Below are 18,481 nucleotides of genomic sequence, written 5' to 3'. Positions count from 1 at the left end.
GTGTGTCTGTGTGAGTGCGCGTGTGTGTATGTGTTTGTGTGCGTGTGTGTGTGTGTGTGTGTGTGCATATATATAATCAGGAATCTTTCCTTGATAGGTGCAAAGAATGACTGAATTGTTATTTCAGATATAAAACGATAATCAATCGACAAACATCAGCCTGTAGATATTCATTTATATCTATTTATTAATGGATTACAATAATATGTATAAGTAATCAAAATAAACAAATGAAATAATCAAATAAACAAGTAAATAAATAGATAAATAAAAAGGAAGATATGAATAAGAATAAATGAATAAGAATGAGTGAAATATATTAAGCCCTTACAGCTGTTTCTACTATGGGGCAACCCCATACTAGAAACAGCCGTAAGAGCTTAGTATTTTTTCACTCATTTGTTCTAATTCATTTGATTATTTTGATTACTTATACTTATGATTGTAATCAATTAATAGATACAAATGAATGACTACAGGTTGATGTTTGGCGATTGATTATCCTCTCCATTTTCTTATTTGCCTTATATATATATATATATATATATATATATATATATATATATATATATACACATATAGGAGCACTCCGTCGGTTACGACGATGAGGGTCCCAGCTGATACGATCAACGGAACAGCTTGCTCGTGGAAGTAACGTGCAAGTGGCTGAGCACTCAACAGACACGTGTACCCTTAACGTAGTTCTCGAGGAGATTCAGCGTGACACAGAGTGTGACAAGGCTGGCCCTTTGAAATACAGATACAACAGAAACAGGAAGAAAGAGTGAGAGAAAGTTGTAGTGAAAGAGTACAGCATGGTTCCCCACCACCCCCTGCAGCAGCCTCGTGAAGCTTTAGGTATACACACATACACACATACTTGATAGACTATCAGATTTATCGCTTTCTCGTACAATACAATGGTACAAAACAATGGTGAGTCTGTTTGAAGTAACATTGAAAGCAGCAGCAAACCAGGTCTGCCTTTACTGGAACGAGAGTAAGACAGAGTTTATCACGACCTCTTTCAAGTTCACTGAACTTAAATCGCTCAGTAATATATCAATCAAAAACGTTGACGACTTCAAATATCTTGAATCTCACATAGCAGACTCTCAAAAGAACCTTCGCATCTGCAAAGCTCTTGCCTGGAATGCATGTAACAGACTTGATAAGATCTGGCACTCAAACCTTCCACACAAGTTAAAAGTTCAAACATTTAGAACACTTATTGAGCCGGTCTTTCTCTACGAATCAGAGACCTGGACCTTATTGGCTCTCATAAAAGCAACTAGGGTGAACCAATCTGCTCAGAAAGATCTGGAACATCAGTTGGAGATCACACCGAACACTTATTAACATCTACAGAAATCTGATACAAATATCCCTCAAGCTAAAACAGAAACGGCTACAAGCAGAGAAAGAGGTTATATCATCTCTGCTCCTATGGCATCCTTCTGGAAGCGTTTTCTGCAGGAAACTGACATTTCCAGATACTATGTCTCGGGACTCAGTGCTGGATATTAGAGATCTGAACACTAAAATGAGGGACCGTGTAGTGTGGAAAGGGATTGTAAAGGGAGATCCGACTAACCATAGGTTGGTCAAAGGATGATGATGACAAAACAATGACAGCCAATTTTAGCGTTTGCATAGCACTCAATGTCGAAATTCGGTAGTAGCCCTTCTAGAGTTTTTCATATGTAGATTATTGCTTATCTGTCATGCCTTCGCTCCAGCGAGTAAAGTTGCAGTCTTCTCAGCCTATCCCTGTAGCCCATTCGCTGCACTGTTTCAGTCTTTTTAGTGTAGTGACGTTAGACTGCCTCAAGCTCCGTTGTTAGTTTAGCACAATGGGGTGACCATAAAAGGAAGCAATAGTGCAGGCGGCTGCGAATAAATTATTTCCACAGGGTCAACATAGTTTCTTGGTTTGTTGTTGTCAGTTGTCTGCACTTTGCATATAAGTGTATGTATGTATGTATGCATGTATGTATATATATATATATATATATATATTATATATATATATATATACATACATACATACACTTATTGATTGCTAGCCACAAAACCTTTTTCATTTTCTCTCTCTGCTTATTTCATGTGTGTTACATTCTGTTGAAGAGCGTAGGCGCGAAACGTAAAAGATTTTCTCACTTCCCGAGCGTAAAACTAATACATCTGTTTGTTGTTTTCACACCGTCTTCGTTTTTTGTTTTCTTTTTGTAAATCCCATATTTATATATATAAATATATATATGTATGTATGTATGTATGTATGTATGTATGTATGTATGTATGTATGTATTTAGATATGTATGTATGTATGTATTTAGATATGTATGTATGTATTTAGATATGTATGTATATATAGATATAGATATGTATGTATATATATAGATATGTATGTATATATATAGATATGTATGTATGTATATATAGATATAGATGTATGTATATATATAGATATATGTATGTATGTATATATATAGATATATGTATGTATGTATATATATAGTTATATGTATGTATGTATATATATAGGTATATGTATGTATATATATAGATATATGTATGTATATATATATATATATATATAGATATATATATAGATATATGTATGTATATATAGATATGTATATATATAATATTACATGAAGTAAAATAAAACATTTATGGAGAAGCGACGCATTTAATCTCATATAAATGCGCAAGAATATCAAACATGTCACACATACTTTACGTCAAATAAAGGAAGTAATTTTGGTTGTCATTTTATTTTTCCATAAAAAACTTTTGGTATTGTCATTGTTGTTTTTGTTTTAATACACAAAAATGAAAATTGCAATATTTGAGACTCATTGAGAAGACAATAGTCGCAGCTCATATTAACTGCTTGTATAACATCTTCAAGTTTTACAGTTTCTTTCATTGGTCGAAATAAAATACAGCGAGATCTCACTGTATGCATCTTTGTATCCAGTAAGTCTAACAAATTGTAAGAAAGCATACCGAAATTGATGACCAGGAATGGATGTGTATTTAGCTAATAATCTGAAATGATATCTTACCAGTTTATCAATGTAGCTAACACAATATTTGAAATTGCAAGCCATACAATATTCTGCTACACGTTTTAAACATAAACATATCGAGTGAATTATTATTAAAATAAAAACTGCAGCAGATGTTGTCTCTGCTTAGTATACATGCTATCTTCCTAAAAATGTACACACACATACGTACATAAATATATATAATTACATGTCATTTTCTTGTAAATATGCTGACTTCATATCTCTCAACAGAATTTGTATTAAAATGCAACTTATTTTTTCAAGTAAAATTAATAGAATTATAATATTTCGGAACACGCTTGCAGATTATAATAAAAAATATATAAATTGAAAATATTAATGGATATGATATTACAACAGTATTCTAGGTTTTTAGAAAAAATAAAATCGATTTACACTCACAGAGAAAGTTATATATTGAAACTGAATAATTAACTAGAAGATATTAAAAACGTACATGCACACACATGAACATATATATATATATATATATAATGAGAGAGTGATACATATACATAAATATATATACATATAATATATATATATATATATATATATATATATATACACAAACATACACGTAGGAAGTTGCTAAAGAAATAGTACTAAGGGCTTTTAAGTTGTGTAGGAGGTTGCATAAATGAGTTCAGTGGCAATTTCTTGCAAACGTCAGGAATGTTAGATAAGTGCTGTATGGTCATTGTTCAACATCCTCGCTGTCTGAGTTCAAATGCCGCCAATGTCAAACTACTTTTTTTTTCATCTTCCGATATCGACAATGTACTGGCCATGAACTGAGAGCATTCATTCTTTTTTCCTTTCTTTTCTTTTCTTTTTTACACTTTTTTCTTTCTTTTTTCCTTTCTCTCCCTCTATCTTTTTTTCTCTTCCCTCTCTCTTTTCTCTTTTCCTCTCTCTCTCTTTCTTGAACCTTTAAAAACAAGGTGGCGAATTGTTAGAAACATTGACGTTTCCTTTAGAATGCCTTGTATGGTATTTGATTCAACTGTCTGGGCCTTGAATTTAAATATCCCGTAGATTGCATTGCTTTATATCATTTCGGGGTCGATAAATTCGCTTCAGTATAGGACGGTGCACTGGCTGAAATGTAAACATATTACACCGGATGCTTTACGATTTGCATTCCATATTATTTTGTTCGGAGTAATCACCCAGCGAAATAGCTAGATGGAGCTAAAATTTAACTTATCCTCCAGTATAATATCATCATATGGTCATAAGTACCATTCTTTTGCAAGCCTTGGGGCCAACTCACCGAACTGATTATATCTTCTAGCCTCCCACTTGAATCGGAAGGTCTGCATTGTCACACTCTTATGACTGCAATTTATATTGTATAATTCCTTAAAGATATATCGAGAAGGATCAAGCGAAAAGCCAACGACCTCCTCTTATCTTGTTTGTTATCAAAAACTTTCAAAGGACCTGAGAGAACGTGACGAGCATAGGTGTACCCATGCTCTGTTCCACACGGAAGCTATTAAATTGATATTAAATTGATAAAGGTTGCATCGATCGAAGATCTTCGTTACAACTTATTTTATCAACTCCATACAGAGATAGTTCAAAGTTGAAATCGTTCGAACGTTCTTCTTGCTTAACCTCAGATCAGTGATGTTGAAGCATAATCTATGACGTGTGGTACGATTATTCCCCATTTTTAAGGGGATCTTTATAAGGGCTATATTATCCAAGATTAGTTACTGCTATTAGATTTCAATTTGTGGTGAGGTAAATTCAGAAATGGAAAGATACACGACTAAATACTCACAAAGCCTCTACTCACACGCTCCACTGATTCCATCATTCTGTTATTCTGTCATCAGTGAAAAGAATCAGTAATGTAATATATGACTGCTTTGAATATCTTTTACAATCTCTACTTAAAATCAAGAAGAGGAATGTAGTCGATTTATTCGACCTCAGTTCATGGCTGGTACGAGATTTTTCTTGAAATTGGAAGACTGAAAATTAAATTTGCATGGGGAATTGAGCACTGAAGTTTCACGGGTGTAATTCAATATTTCAAACCGTTCTTTCTATTGTCCAAACATTACCGCATACTCTTCTTTATTTTATTTATATTCTTTGTTTTACTGCACGACAGAACCTTCTAGACAGCTTCCAGGAGCATACCAGTTATTCTGTCATATGAGAGCTTTAATCATTTCGCTCGATATAACTCTCTTTTCGGAATAAAAACGCCATTGCCTCTTCACTGTACAACAATCGGTTTCAGGCACTTCACCCGACTCCATAGCTTGAATCGTACTTATTTGATCAACCCTGGAAAGATTCTGTAAATTTGGCACTTTTGAGATTTGAACTCCATAAGTAAATATCAGTAACAAATATTTTTTGACATCTTGTCTGACATTCTAACATTTCGGCCATCTCTAGTAAGTAATAATTATTTACTATGTAGGCACAAAGCCTCAAATCAGAAGGCTGGTGCTATTTGATTAAATTAACTCCAGTACTACATTGTGTTTTATTTTATCAAAATCTGAAAGTTGCTAGGCTAAGTTGACCAATAAAGGTTTTGAGATCAGAATGGGCAAAAAAAGGTGAAACGAACATTACAAGACACTTATCTGATGCTCTATGGATTCTGTGAATATGTCATACTCTCTAAATAGTAATAAGGATAATATTTACATTAAAGAAGGCGGTGAGCTCGCAGAATTGTTAGCACGCTAGGAAAAATGTAGCGGCATTTCGTTACGTTCTGATTTCAAATTCCGCCGAGTTTCAATTTGCCGTTCATCCTTTTGGAGTTGATAAAATAAGTACAAGTTGAGCACTGGAGTCGATGGAATTGACTTAGCTACTTCCAAGAAAGTGCTGGCCTTGTGCCAAACTTTGAAAGTAACATTTACCTTAGCAGTTTTGCGAGCTTAACCAACTCTAAGACTATTGCAAGTATTTAAATCTACAGCCAAAACATACCGCAAGGATGCCAAATAGCTTGGAGCAACTTTGCCTCTCAGCATACCTATTTCTTTACTACCCACAAGGGACTAAACACAGAGAGGACAAACAAGGACAAACAAACGGATTGAGTCGATTATATCGACCCCAGTGCGTAACTGATACTTAATTTATCGACCCCGAAAGTTTGAAAGGCAAAGTCGACGTTGGCGGAATTTGAACTCAGAACGTAACGGTAGACGAAATACGGCTACGCATTTCGTCCGGCGTACTAACGTTTCTGCCAGCTCGCCGCTCAGCATACCGCAATTATGCCTCCTAGCTTCAAGAAAAGCTATCCTTTTGCTTGACACATACATTCTATACCGTTTGACAATGTCCTCTGTATTGAAATACGTTCGTACTTCTATTTTAGTAAAAGGCTATAAGTAAAGATAGCAGATTTATCTTGCATAATCAGTGGAATCGAGACAGAATAACAGAATGGCCGAATCAGTGGAACGTTGGACAGAGATTTATTTTTATTACATATAGTTATAAATCAATCCGCCTTGAATCTACATCCAGCTGACCTGAGACCTGCCAATAATAGCAGTAAGATCTTTCTGGTTATTTAAACATTTAGTGTCGATAAAAGAAGAAAATTGAAGACGAAAATCTGTTTTAATTGATATTGTTTTCGTGCATGTCATCGATTCTCGAATCTATTTGTTTGTTTTGCAACTAAGCAGTATCATTTTTTCTTCGATCTTAAGTGTTTTTCTTTTTCGTGTATTATCATCATTCTTCTTTTTCCTGTATTATTTTCATTGTCGTGGTCGTTGTTACTATTATTATTATTATTATTATTATTATTATTATTATTATTATTTTCTACTCTAAGCGGTGCTGGTAGTAGTAGTAGTAGTAGAAAAAGATTTTTTTATTGTTTTCTTTGCTTCTTTAACGAATAATCAATGCATAAAAGCTTTAAAGAAGGGCGCCTTTCAGGAATCAGCTAAGTGAATGCTTTACTTTCTAGAATCAACAGCTAAATCTCTGTCATACCACATCTCTATCACATAAGAAAAGGAAGGAAGTGTTGGATAATACTGTTCATAGATGTGCTTTGCGTGAAAGCAAACAATAACGACAGGATGATCACGGGTGGGAAGCCTTTGATCATAAGTCCGCTCGATGATAGCTAACCAATTATCTAAAAACATCAAAAGCCTTTAACAATGCAATCAAATTAAAATCGCACAATCTCTAAAATAAAATTTTAAAAGAACAAATATTTCTCTAAATTTACCTTAGCGCACGACTAACAACATCATGGGTATTAATTTCTCATTAAAGTAGAACATCAAGTACTGAACCAAGGGTGATTATTTTTCCACTCCCAGGAATCAACTAATTTTAAACTAAACTACTAAAGAAAGATAGAGTTACTAAAAGCCGATGTGACGTGATCCTCCCATTGAGCTCCGTCATTAAAGCGTTACAAGACTACTACCAAAACATGGACTTCATGTTTCTATTAAGACATCTCAGCCAAGCTTCATTTTCTGTTCCAAAATAAAGCTACTCTTACATTTATTTTTTTATTATTATTTTTCCTTTCGCTATCGTTTTTTTTTCTTGCTTTCTGCTTGCAACTAGCCTTTACTATATAATTTTTACCAACGTCTTCTTCTTCTTCTTCTTCTTCTTCTTCTTTCTCATTACTCTTTTATTTTCCTATTACTAAAAAAACCTGCCGTTAAAACGTAAATTCAATTAATAGAACCGCTATATGAGTAACTGAAGCAGCCTCAGTAGTAGTAGTAGTAGTCGTGTAATAGTAGTAGTGGTTGTGATAATAGAAGTAGTAGTGGTGGTGGTCATAGTAATAGTAGTAGTAGCAGCAGCAGTCATAGTTTATATTGCTATTATTAATAGTAATAGGATTAGGATTAACAGTGGCTACTGTAGTTATTTTTGTGTTGTAGCAGAATTTCCCTTTTAGCATAGATTTTCTATCAATTTTATTTTCGATTGAAGAACAATTCACTTACCGGAAAATAATAGGCTACGTTTTTTTGTTGTTGTTGTTGGTTTTTTTTTTAATCTTAGAGAATAGATAAGAAAAATGGGGTGGTGGGAAAAAAAACACAGCAACAAACACGTAAAATACTGGCAACAAAAACATCATCATCATAGACAACAATAAACAATAAATAACACAACAACAATATTAACATCATCGACGTGAAAATTCAGTGAGCAATGATAATTGAAATTCTACTCTCTCTTTCTTCTGCCTGGACAGTCATTCCTGGAGATGGAATGACTTTGGTAGTTTCTTCGTTCTTTGTTTCTGCGGAGAAGGATTTTCTTTAGCATTTCTTTTAACAATTTTTCACTCAACAAGTTATTGTTAAATGTAGGAAGTAATGTATTCGTTCTGGTTATCTAATCATTTACTGTCGATGAAAGAAGAAAATTAAAGATCAAATCTGGTTTTTGATTGATATTGTTTTCTTTATGTCATTATTTCTTGTATCTATTAGACTAGTTAAACTTCTTCGTGGTTTTTGCAGTATTATTTTTTATTATGTTCTATCGGTGTAGAGATGGCGTAGTATCGTTGCTGTTGTTATTATTATTGTTATTGCTGTTGTTATTGTTTCATTCTTTTTATTTTACTCTATTTTATTTTTTTAAATAATTTTTATCAACTTTGATCTGTTTTCTCTCAAACTTAAATTCCTACACAGAAGGACAAATGTTATGTAGCGATATAACCCCGCCCCGTTTGACTTCCAATATTAAACCAGAATAGAAGACTAAAGAACGTGAAGATAAGGATAACTAAAGAGAGGAAATTGTAAGAGCAGATGTTACTGCTGATTGAGTAGATTGCTCAACATATTCTCGGCCTCTTGTTATTTAATTACTCCATCTTGGCAATTGCTGTTTTGTCAGAGGGCAAGATAATTAAACTCTACAACGTCGAGTTAAACAAAGAACTAAATGTTTCTCATTAGGTTACATTATAATGGATCTTCAACACTTTAACTAAGCAGAACATATCACTACTCTTCCACTTTATAAATTCAATAAATTTTGTGAAATTCTCACCACATTTTTTGTGTAATGTTTTAACACTTACGTTACGCCCAAAAATCATTTTATAGAAGCAGTAGCTGATTTTATTTCTCAATATTCAATAATAAAATTAAACTGAATGAAATATAATATGGGCGTTGAATTTGTGTGTTTTTACGATTACATAACTAGAGATATTGACTTTAGATATGGAATAAATTTCCAATACCAGTATTTCAAAATGAACCATGATGTAAGAATTTTATATCCCATAACCTTTATTGGGTTTCTTCAGATAATCAACTCAATTTAATTGTTTTAAAGTTTTCGTCCGGAAGAACTGGATATCCCAGTTACTTGAGAGAATAGTGACGTCGATAAATTTGACGCATCTTTCAAACAACTGCAAGAAAAATATGAGTACAAACGAAATGAAACCAGTTAGTTATGAGGGGTGAATCATTTACAGAGCGACAAAAAGAAAAGTGGAATGAATAGGCAGTAAATCTTTGAACCAGATTTATTAGTAAAATATTTACAGTTTTTCAGGTACCATTTTACCTTTAAAATACATCATCTTTTTATACAGTAATCAATGAACTACAAAGAGAAATAATAAAATTGTAGGAGTGAAACATGCAGATTTTCTTTTGAGAGCGACAAATAGACGTTCAATTCAGAATGTCATTCCAACAGCATTGCATGGATTTTGCATTAACTAAATTTTACTCTCGAATCTATGGTAGATGGGTGGCTGTGACAGATAAGCTCGCTCAGCTTGCTTACTATTGGAAATAAATATGAAATGTCTTAGTAACAACGATCATTTCAACGTTACTGCAAAGCATGCCCGAAAGGCATTCACTACAAAAATGTAAATCCAGATACATGCTTGTTATTTCCCAAAGACGTTTAAAGGGCTGAAGAGATAAAATTGATGATGTAGTTTCTGTGACCAATCAATTTAATTCAAGTCGAAGCCAGTAAGGCATCACGATTTCTAAAGCTGACACACTGCAATACTCGGCTGCAACCTGATTGAGAGCAGATCATCAGTGCTGGTTCGTCTTAGTACATTCATATATGTCATTTTCCGAACACAAAGCATGTTATTATCATATGAATAAACCTTTTTAAACGATGGTTACCGGTGATCCTCACCTATTTTGCGGAACGTTTGAGAGCCTTGATAAAAAATAAGCTGGAACATTTTTAACGATTCACCTAGGTTTGGTACCATATGAATACTAGAATTTTGTGAGTTAATGTTACTGTTTTCTAGTCCTGGTATATCTGCAATTCAGATGATCGCATTCTACTACATCTAATTTATACCGTCTTAATATGATTGTCCAACTCAGTCATTTTAAGATGGTACAGCTTAATTTTAGCCAGATCTGGCTGGGGTTTTATTTTAGGAAACCGAACAATTTTATAGATGTTACTTTCAAGGTTTATTAGTAAAGTTTTAGTAAAATGTGAAAATGTTGAAGCGATGGCAATTCTAAAAAGCATTTAAATCTAAACAGAAATGTATACGCATATATAATTATGCATTTATTTAGGGAAAAAATACTTTTACAATAAACGAATAATTTTGTGCTATCTAGCTAATGTGGATATTTAATTTATTAATTATTACCCCAAATCCATTCTGCATATTTGAATATACATTACGTAAGATTTTTATTAAATAACACCTCACTTTTAGATACAATATCTTTAGTTAACGAGGTGCTTATTAAATATGATTTAATTGAAAATTGTTTCATAATTTAATGCATTTAATTTCTATACATAAAGCATCGTTTGAAACAACTTATACTGCTTCAAACTCAACCAATGTGTAGATTGTGTGTGCAGAAAAGTTATTTTCAAGAGGTTTTGGATAATTGGAAATTCGCACCTACTTATAACACATATTCATGCAAAATAAAATTATTGATTTCAAGATTTTAGAATAATAAAATTAAACTGAATGAAATATAATATGGGCGTTGAATTTGTGTAAGTGTTTTATGATTACATAACTGGAGATATTGACTTTAGATATGGAATACATTTCCAATACCAGTATTGCGAAATTTTACGATATAGAGAAAAATGTTAAATACGCGAACATTAGAGGATTAAGAAAGAAAAAAAGTGGACAAATCGTATATTTCTTCACATTTTTGTATACGCGATAATTTTTTAGTTAGAATATTTACTAATTCACTACTTTCTTTTGGTCATGTTATCAGATCAACCCATGATACAAAACATGGAAATTTTATGGAAAAAATACTTCTCATACATCTTCTATCCTTTAGTCACTCTTGTGTGATAGTTTTTGATTGTTCCTATAACTGCTACACAGAAGCTAATCTCCATTAGTATCATTGGCTTACTGTTTAAAAAATGAAACAAATGCATTCAATTATGTTGCTCTAGAAATACTCAACTACACAGACGAGATAATTACAGCTAGAGTACATTTGGTCGTATCTCTAATTTTTTAGTTACAATATTTTCTAATTTACTAACTTCTTTCTGTCATGTTATCAGATTAAACCATGATGCAAAAAATAGGTGATTTTATCGGAACGTACCTCCACATACATCTAGTATAGTTACTCCAGTGTGACAGTTCTTCATTGTTCCTATAACTGCTACAGAGAAGCTGATCTCCGTTAGATCTATTCCTGTAATGTTTAAAAAATGAAAAAAAACATTTTATTCTGTTGCCCTAGACATAAATTTATCTGCAAAGACGAGATAATCACAGCTGCGGTAAATTTAGCGAATCCCAAATTTTGACACTATCATTTCGATCAGTGAAGCCATTAGCAAAGTCTACAATGTTGCAGGTATTCGAGCTGTGACTCCTCTCAGAGGAATATAATATATTTCCTCCTTCCCAACTACCGAGGATGCCCTAGGAAAGATCAAGTGAGTTTAACTTTTCTTCTCTCAGTAGGCAGTTAAAAATCTGTGACTGAACTCCAGATTGGCGTTGATCAAAACAATATTATCTAAAAAAAACAAAACACATTGCCCTAAGACATGGTACAATGTTAATTGTCTGACGTTACCTTCATTTACTTACTTCAATCACAAGAAATAATATCAAGTTGCCAATGATAATCAGCATGCATAAGAAGTATATGAACAAGGGCAGGAAGTCTCTTAAAATAATTGAATATTTCTCCCACAAAAGGTCTACTATATATCATGAAGCAAAGTTCTTTTAACAATCGTTTTCAGTGCTATTTCAGCATTGTTAGAAAAAGGATTAATTAGTTTCGTTTTGTTTTTTTTTCAAGTTATTTATTATTATTTTTGTTGCTTTTGTCTCCTTAGTAAATGGACTATTTTTATGCAGTTCATCATCTAGACCCTTTAGTATATATATTTTTATATTTATTTCTCTGTTATTTCCCTGGCCATTATTCATTTCTTCGTGCCTCGTAACTTGTATCTCTTTAGCTTTCGCCCACATTTTGTTAATTTACATTTCTGGTGAAAAATGTGTTTTTTCAGCGATTCTTTTCTTTAATGAAATTATATTTTCTGATAGCATTGCTAATCAATGAACATGTCTTTTATTTTCTTTTTCTTTCTGTATTTCGAAAAATGTGTCTGACAACTCGGCTTCAATTGGTATAATTTGTTAAGAAATCCCAATAGATGGTGTCTTTGTTTTCAATGTTGTTGCATTTTGGTGAAAGTCATGTTCGCCTATTATTTTTCTGTTTAATGAATATGTGCATTAGAAGTGCACTAGAAGAGTTACATGCATGTGATGACAGATTGTAATGTTCACACTAACTCTACAGGAATAAATAATTAACCACGATTTGATAAATTATCGATTCAAGATCAATGATCGAGTGTACTCCCACCGTGACCACCCCGTTATCTTTTGAATCCTATAATTCTTGAAAACTGTATTGTTGCTATATTTTAACATCTGTTTATCACTGATCAGGCCAGGCTATGATTAAAGACATTCCACTCCCAGCTAATCTGTTTTGTTTTTTGTCAAGTGTATCTAGGACTACAGAGCAGCGGGTGAACTATACCACTCAAAAGCAGGAAATCTAGAAAAAGACATGCTTGATTCAATATCGTGGGGTCGAAAATATACTGTGGTATAAAGCTACGTCCCTGCATGCTTTAAGTTTAAATCTCACAAAGTCTCGTTAATAACATACTTAAAAGTTAATTTTTGAAACATGTATATTTTCTATACATATTTGTTTCGCAACTAGACACAAGGCCAGCAATTTCGGGAGGGAGGTTATGTAGATAACATTGACATCTCAACACCACCATTAATGTTCGACTGGTACATATTTTATCCTCTGTTAAAAGAGGATGAGTAAAGCCGATGCCGGCAGCATTTGTACTGAGATTGTAAAGATAGACGAAATACCGCCAAGCATTGTCCTCGGCGCTTTAACGATTCTGCTTGGTCACCGCCGTATATATTCCAATTAATATTACGAGAAATAGAATTATATTTAGTGAGCTTTTACGTTAGTAGTAATAAAATAATGTTACAAAATTATCGATGAACTGTCCATTTCTTTAAGGAATGGAAAAAAATTGAACGAGAGAATAGCAATACCTTGTTATCTGACGAACGATAAAGAAAAAGAAAAAGCTCAACCAAACAAACCAGAGTTGATGTCTGTAGACTGCCCCATGTGCACCACAGAATTTTAGAACACATATATTAGTCTCTGGAAGTATGATTGATATGGTTATAAAGAAATCAACATCAATAGCATATTGAAATAACTGTCTATATGTCTATCTGCTTTCGTGAAATATTGAAATTTTTATTAATTCACATTTTAAAATACACATATGCATATTTCATCAAAACGTGGAGAAAATTTGAGAAGTTTTGGCTTAGAATCTTCGTATTATCAACGGAGTGTGTTTTCCCCGCTTCTCTCAAACAGCGCCCAAGCTGTGACTAACCAACAAAATATATTGGATTATGGATATGATACATATCTTTATCTTGCTTAAATAATATTGTTTTGTTTCACTATCTTTCCGCTAAAGAATATTTTAAAGGTTTCTCATATTATATATCATGAAAATGTTGGATATGAAATACAGAAAATTCGCATTAATGGTTTTCAATAACGGCCTTGTTGACGCCATAGTTTGAAATAAGATATGGTGTTAAATAGCACAACAACCACAATTTAATGTTTCATCCGAATGAAACAAGATATTTTCTGAGTTGTTGCTAAGCAACCAAGTTAGTGACTGGACTGCTTTTATAATATAATCTCTCTGCATTTTATATCGTCAATATCAAGAATTACGTCGTTTATGAAGTTCATAGAAAATGTTTAACTAATCGGATATGCTTATCAGCCAAAAGCGGAGGCTCTATGTACTTGCTGAAAGCAAGAAATATAGTAGTCAAATGCCTTCAAATGGCTTGCGACCTTTTAAAGATGGTAGAAAAGAGGATAAATTTTCTCTTAAAAACACAAAGCCTAAAGACACCTAAAGATGTTTATCAAACTGATAGATCTGCTTTGGTTTAGATTTGCTAAGAAAACACAAGGACAACGGATATGCCTAAACAAAAATGGCCATAAAACACTATATGTTAATATTCACGTAATTTCATTTCAAAAGTTAATACATTTTTAATTAGACACTATTTATTATTTCCGTCGTTAAATCTATACATCCGTTATAAATCCTGGAGAGGTGTCTTTTTTGTGTGTGTGACAGGAAGAGGTATGAGAAATCAGAATGTACGAAACCCGTGCAGACGATGCAAATATATTTTCCAACAGTCTAACAATAATAATATCACAAATCTTTCAGCGTTGAAGATCTCTCTCTCTCTCTCTCTCTCTCTCTCTCTCTCTCTCTCATTCACTCGCTCACTCGCTCTGTCTGTCTTTCTCTCTCTCTCTCGCTATATATATATATATATAAATGTTTATATATTAAAAAATCCATAAGAAGAATGGCCCACTTAATATGCTAAAGAAAATATACAAAATAAAACGATTGTCTACGTATCATGATTTCTTTGTTAACACTTGCACAATGCAAAATGCAAAACGCAAATATCTGCAACTCTTCAGCGTAGTCTGTCGCATTACAAAACTTATTTAACAGAACTATACACAGAAACGTTCGCCCGAAAGAAAATGCATGTACAGTTCTGCAAAATATATTTGGGCTTATCTTTCAAGTGTCTTCATTTTGGCGCGTTGTGGCCGGAATAACCCTGCAGATAATAAATAACCGCAGCTAATTTACCGGTTATAGAACATAGCTATTTTAGATTAAATAATGAGGGTAAAAATTAATATCAATTAATTAACATCAATTTAAACCAGTGCTCTAGCATATTTAAAAAAAAATATACTCGTTTTTATCAATATATTGGGTTTGCAAGAAAGTAATTTCGGTTTTATTTAGTGTGAAATAAGAATCATTTGTTTTTCATACCGAGAATGAATTTTAATCATCTATATATTTTCCATTTTGTTTCATGAACTTTTTCCATCTTTCTGGCAACTTCATGGTCCTTATCAGCCAAAAACTGAAACAAGTGCGATTTCAGGCCATCGGGACTATTGAAATTCAAAGAATTTTGCAAACTTCGAAATAGATTGTAATCTGGTGGTGCAAGGCTAGAGCTATATGGTGGATGTGTCATCACTTTCCAACCAAGCTCCAACAATTTTTCACCAGTTAGCAAAGACGTGTGTGGTCTAGAGTTGTCATGGAGGAACCCGATTCCTTTACGATTTGCCAATTCTTGCCATTTTTCTTTGATTGCTTCCTCTAGTTTTATTAGCTGTTGACAGTAAACATCTGAATTGATCATTTGGTTCCATGGAAGAAGCGAAAATACACAAAACTTTTGTAATCCCCCCAAATTTTTATATGACAATCAGATTCAATTACGGCTTTTATTCGATCATCATCAATTTCTGTAGGTCGACAAGAATGTTAATCATCTTTGAATGAAAAATTTCCAGAACGGAACTTTTAAAACCATTTCTGACTTGCGCGTTCTTTTAAGGGATCACCACCATACACTTCACAAATCTCCTTGTGACCCCCAGCAGCTTTCTTGCCATTTTGGAAATAAAAAAGCAAAATGTGGAGAAAATGTTCGTTTTGCATGTCATGTTAAAATTGACACTGAACTAACAGCTGTAAACAAAATTACGCGCAATTTGCTTCTAAAGTAAGCTAAAATATAACGGCTATTAAATGTCAAAATGAAAAAAAATCTTATTGATAATAGTAATTTAAAAGTCGCAACTCTATTTGCGAAAAATGAAGCTACTTTCTTGCCAACTCAATATATCATTTAAAGAAGTTCATTGTCAAAGAGAAATATGTCAGCATTTAATTTAAGACACCAAAACTAATACGAGCTGACCTACTTTTTAATTGATTTATCTATGTAGTATAGAAATCGTTCATTGTTATGATTTTTATGATTTCCCAACTGAAAACGCATTTGTTACCAAGAATTCCCTTATCAAAGTTAAAGGTTACCATGTAATTAAATTCTGTTGGCTAAATATTTAAGAATTCAGATTAAAAGCAGCGGTGCCAGCATTTGCACCTCTTTGATCAGTCAATTATTTAGGGAACCAATGTCTGACATGTTGAATGAAGACCAGCGCATCTGTAGAAATTTCTCGTTCCTTTTGGTTTGAATTTAATGAAACGAAAACTTTACGTAGAATCGCTGGGCTGATGTTCAAATATACCAGCAATGCAGTTTTCAAGAACTATGTATGTGTGTGCGCGCGCGTAGCTTGAATTTCATACGTTTGTCATTCGGGTCAGCTTGTCTGACATATGCGACGTTCAAAATGTCTACCGGAGTTTTCGCCTTCTATTGGTCACATGGTGTTGTGATACTAGTGTTGAAATGCCAGTGACCTCAAATTTATAAGATAGAAATACAGACACACATACACAAACATATATATATTATATGTGTGTGTAATATATATATATATGTGTGTGTGTGTGTTTGTGTGTGTACAGACAGAAAGGTAGAAATATAGATACATATACATACTTTAATATGTCAGGCTTTCATACATTGCTGTCTCCTGTTTCACTCAAAAGGCTTTGGTTGACACCGCGTCTATGACGGATCATTTTCCTTCAGTGAAATGAGAAACGTTATTAAGCATGTTGATTGAAGCTATAGTTCAGACCAGGTCGTGTATGCTTACGAAACGAGTTTTTGCTATGAAGGATCACTGTGTTTTTCTTTTATTAGAAATCAGCTCCAGAATGCTATATTTCTTATAGAAGTGATTCAAAGGAGAATTTCCTTTCTGGCAAGTAGTAACACTATTTTTATGAAATTCGTGTGTAAGTAGACGCAGTTATCTTCATGTTTAAATTGGCCCCAAATTTGCAAAAGTGATCGCACTTTATATTAATTAACAAATGTACCATTAGCGTAGATCTTAGATAAAATCTCTTTTACAGAGTGGTGGGAAGTCTGTGTCCTTAGAACTACAGATTCTTTTGAGTTTCTGTATAGTTTCCATGTGATACTTTCATTCATACGGCATAGGTTGACCTGAAATTATAGAAAATTGCCCGTGGCCAAGCTGCTGCGCAATGGAATAAAATACTGAACCTCGTGGTTGAGAAGCGACCTTATTAACCAGTGGTTCCCAAGGCAGCCGGTAGTGCCCCCTTGAAGGTGGTAGAAAGATCCAGGGCTTGGGCGTCGAAGAAAAGTATGGTGATAACGGGCTGGGCCAAAGTGGTTTGGAGGCGAGAATGTAAGATCAACATGTAAAATGGCTTAAATATGTTGTTTATTTGCGAAATACTGTTGCATTGAAATTGCTGCTGAAAGTGGTCAGTGTCTGTAGTGGTGAGTGCTAGGGGCGGAAAACGGTCTGAGTGCCAAGGAGGAAGCAGCTTGAGCCAATGTTTTAAACAATACATGTCTTTCGCTCTTAGATATAAATACACCTCCAGATGCGTATGTATATATTGACAGACATAATTTCTTGCTAGATATTTAATAGAAATCTGCCTAAATTTTATCACTTCAACATCCTAATAAAATAATTTCCCTCCTTTAGTGGTATTATCGAGAAAAAAATGAATGGAGTGACATACATTGCAGCAATAACGTATATCTAAAAACTAAAATAAAAAAAGATATGAAAATATCGCAAATGTGTTTAAGTAAATTGTTCAGTGAAAGAAATCGAAATTGTTTTGAGGATTAGATTAGATTAAATCGTCTTCTTAAGAGGTAAGATTAAATGGGAATGCTCATATGTGTGTGTGTGAGTGGGCGTGTGTGTGTGTATGTGTGTTATTGAGCATGTCTCGTTTACACACAT

General features: G+C 33.3%; 1 protein-coding gene across 1 annotated transcript; it reads left to right on the top strand.

Annotated features, from left to right (window-relative positions):
- The first annotated feature begins 933 nt into the window (after positions 1-933).
- LOC115222315 lies at positions 934-1,359 on the top strand. The gene has a single exon (XM_029792497.1). The coding sequence runs from the start codon at positions 934-936 to the stop codon at positions 1,357-1,359; it is 426 nt and encodes a 141-aa protein (XP_029648357.1).
- Positions 1,360-18,481: the final 17,122 nt, after the last annotated feature.

The sequence above is a fragment of the Octopus sinensis genome, linkage group LG19 (genome assembly GCF_006345805.1).
Source record: "Octopus sinensis linkage group LG19, ASM634580v1, whole genome shotgun sequence".
Classification (NCBI taxonomy): domain Eukaryota; kingdom Metazoa; phylum Mollusca; class Cephalopoda; order Octopoda; family Octopodidae; genus Octopus; species Octopus sinensis.
The sequence above is the reverse complement of the archived record's forward strand: the minus strand, read 5'-3'. Positions and strand labels throughout refer to the sequence as shown.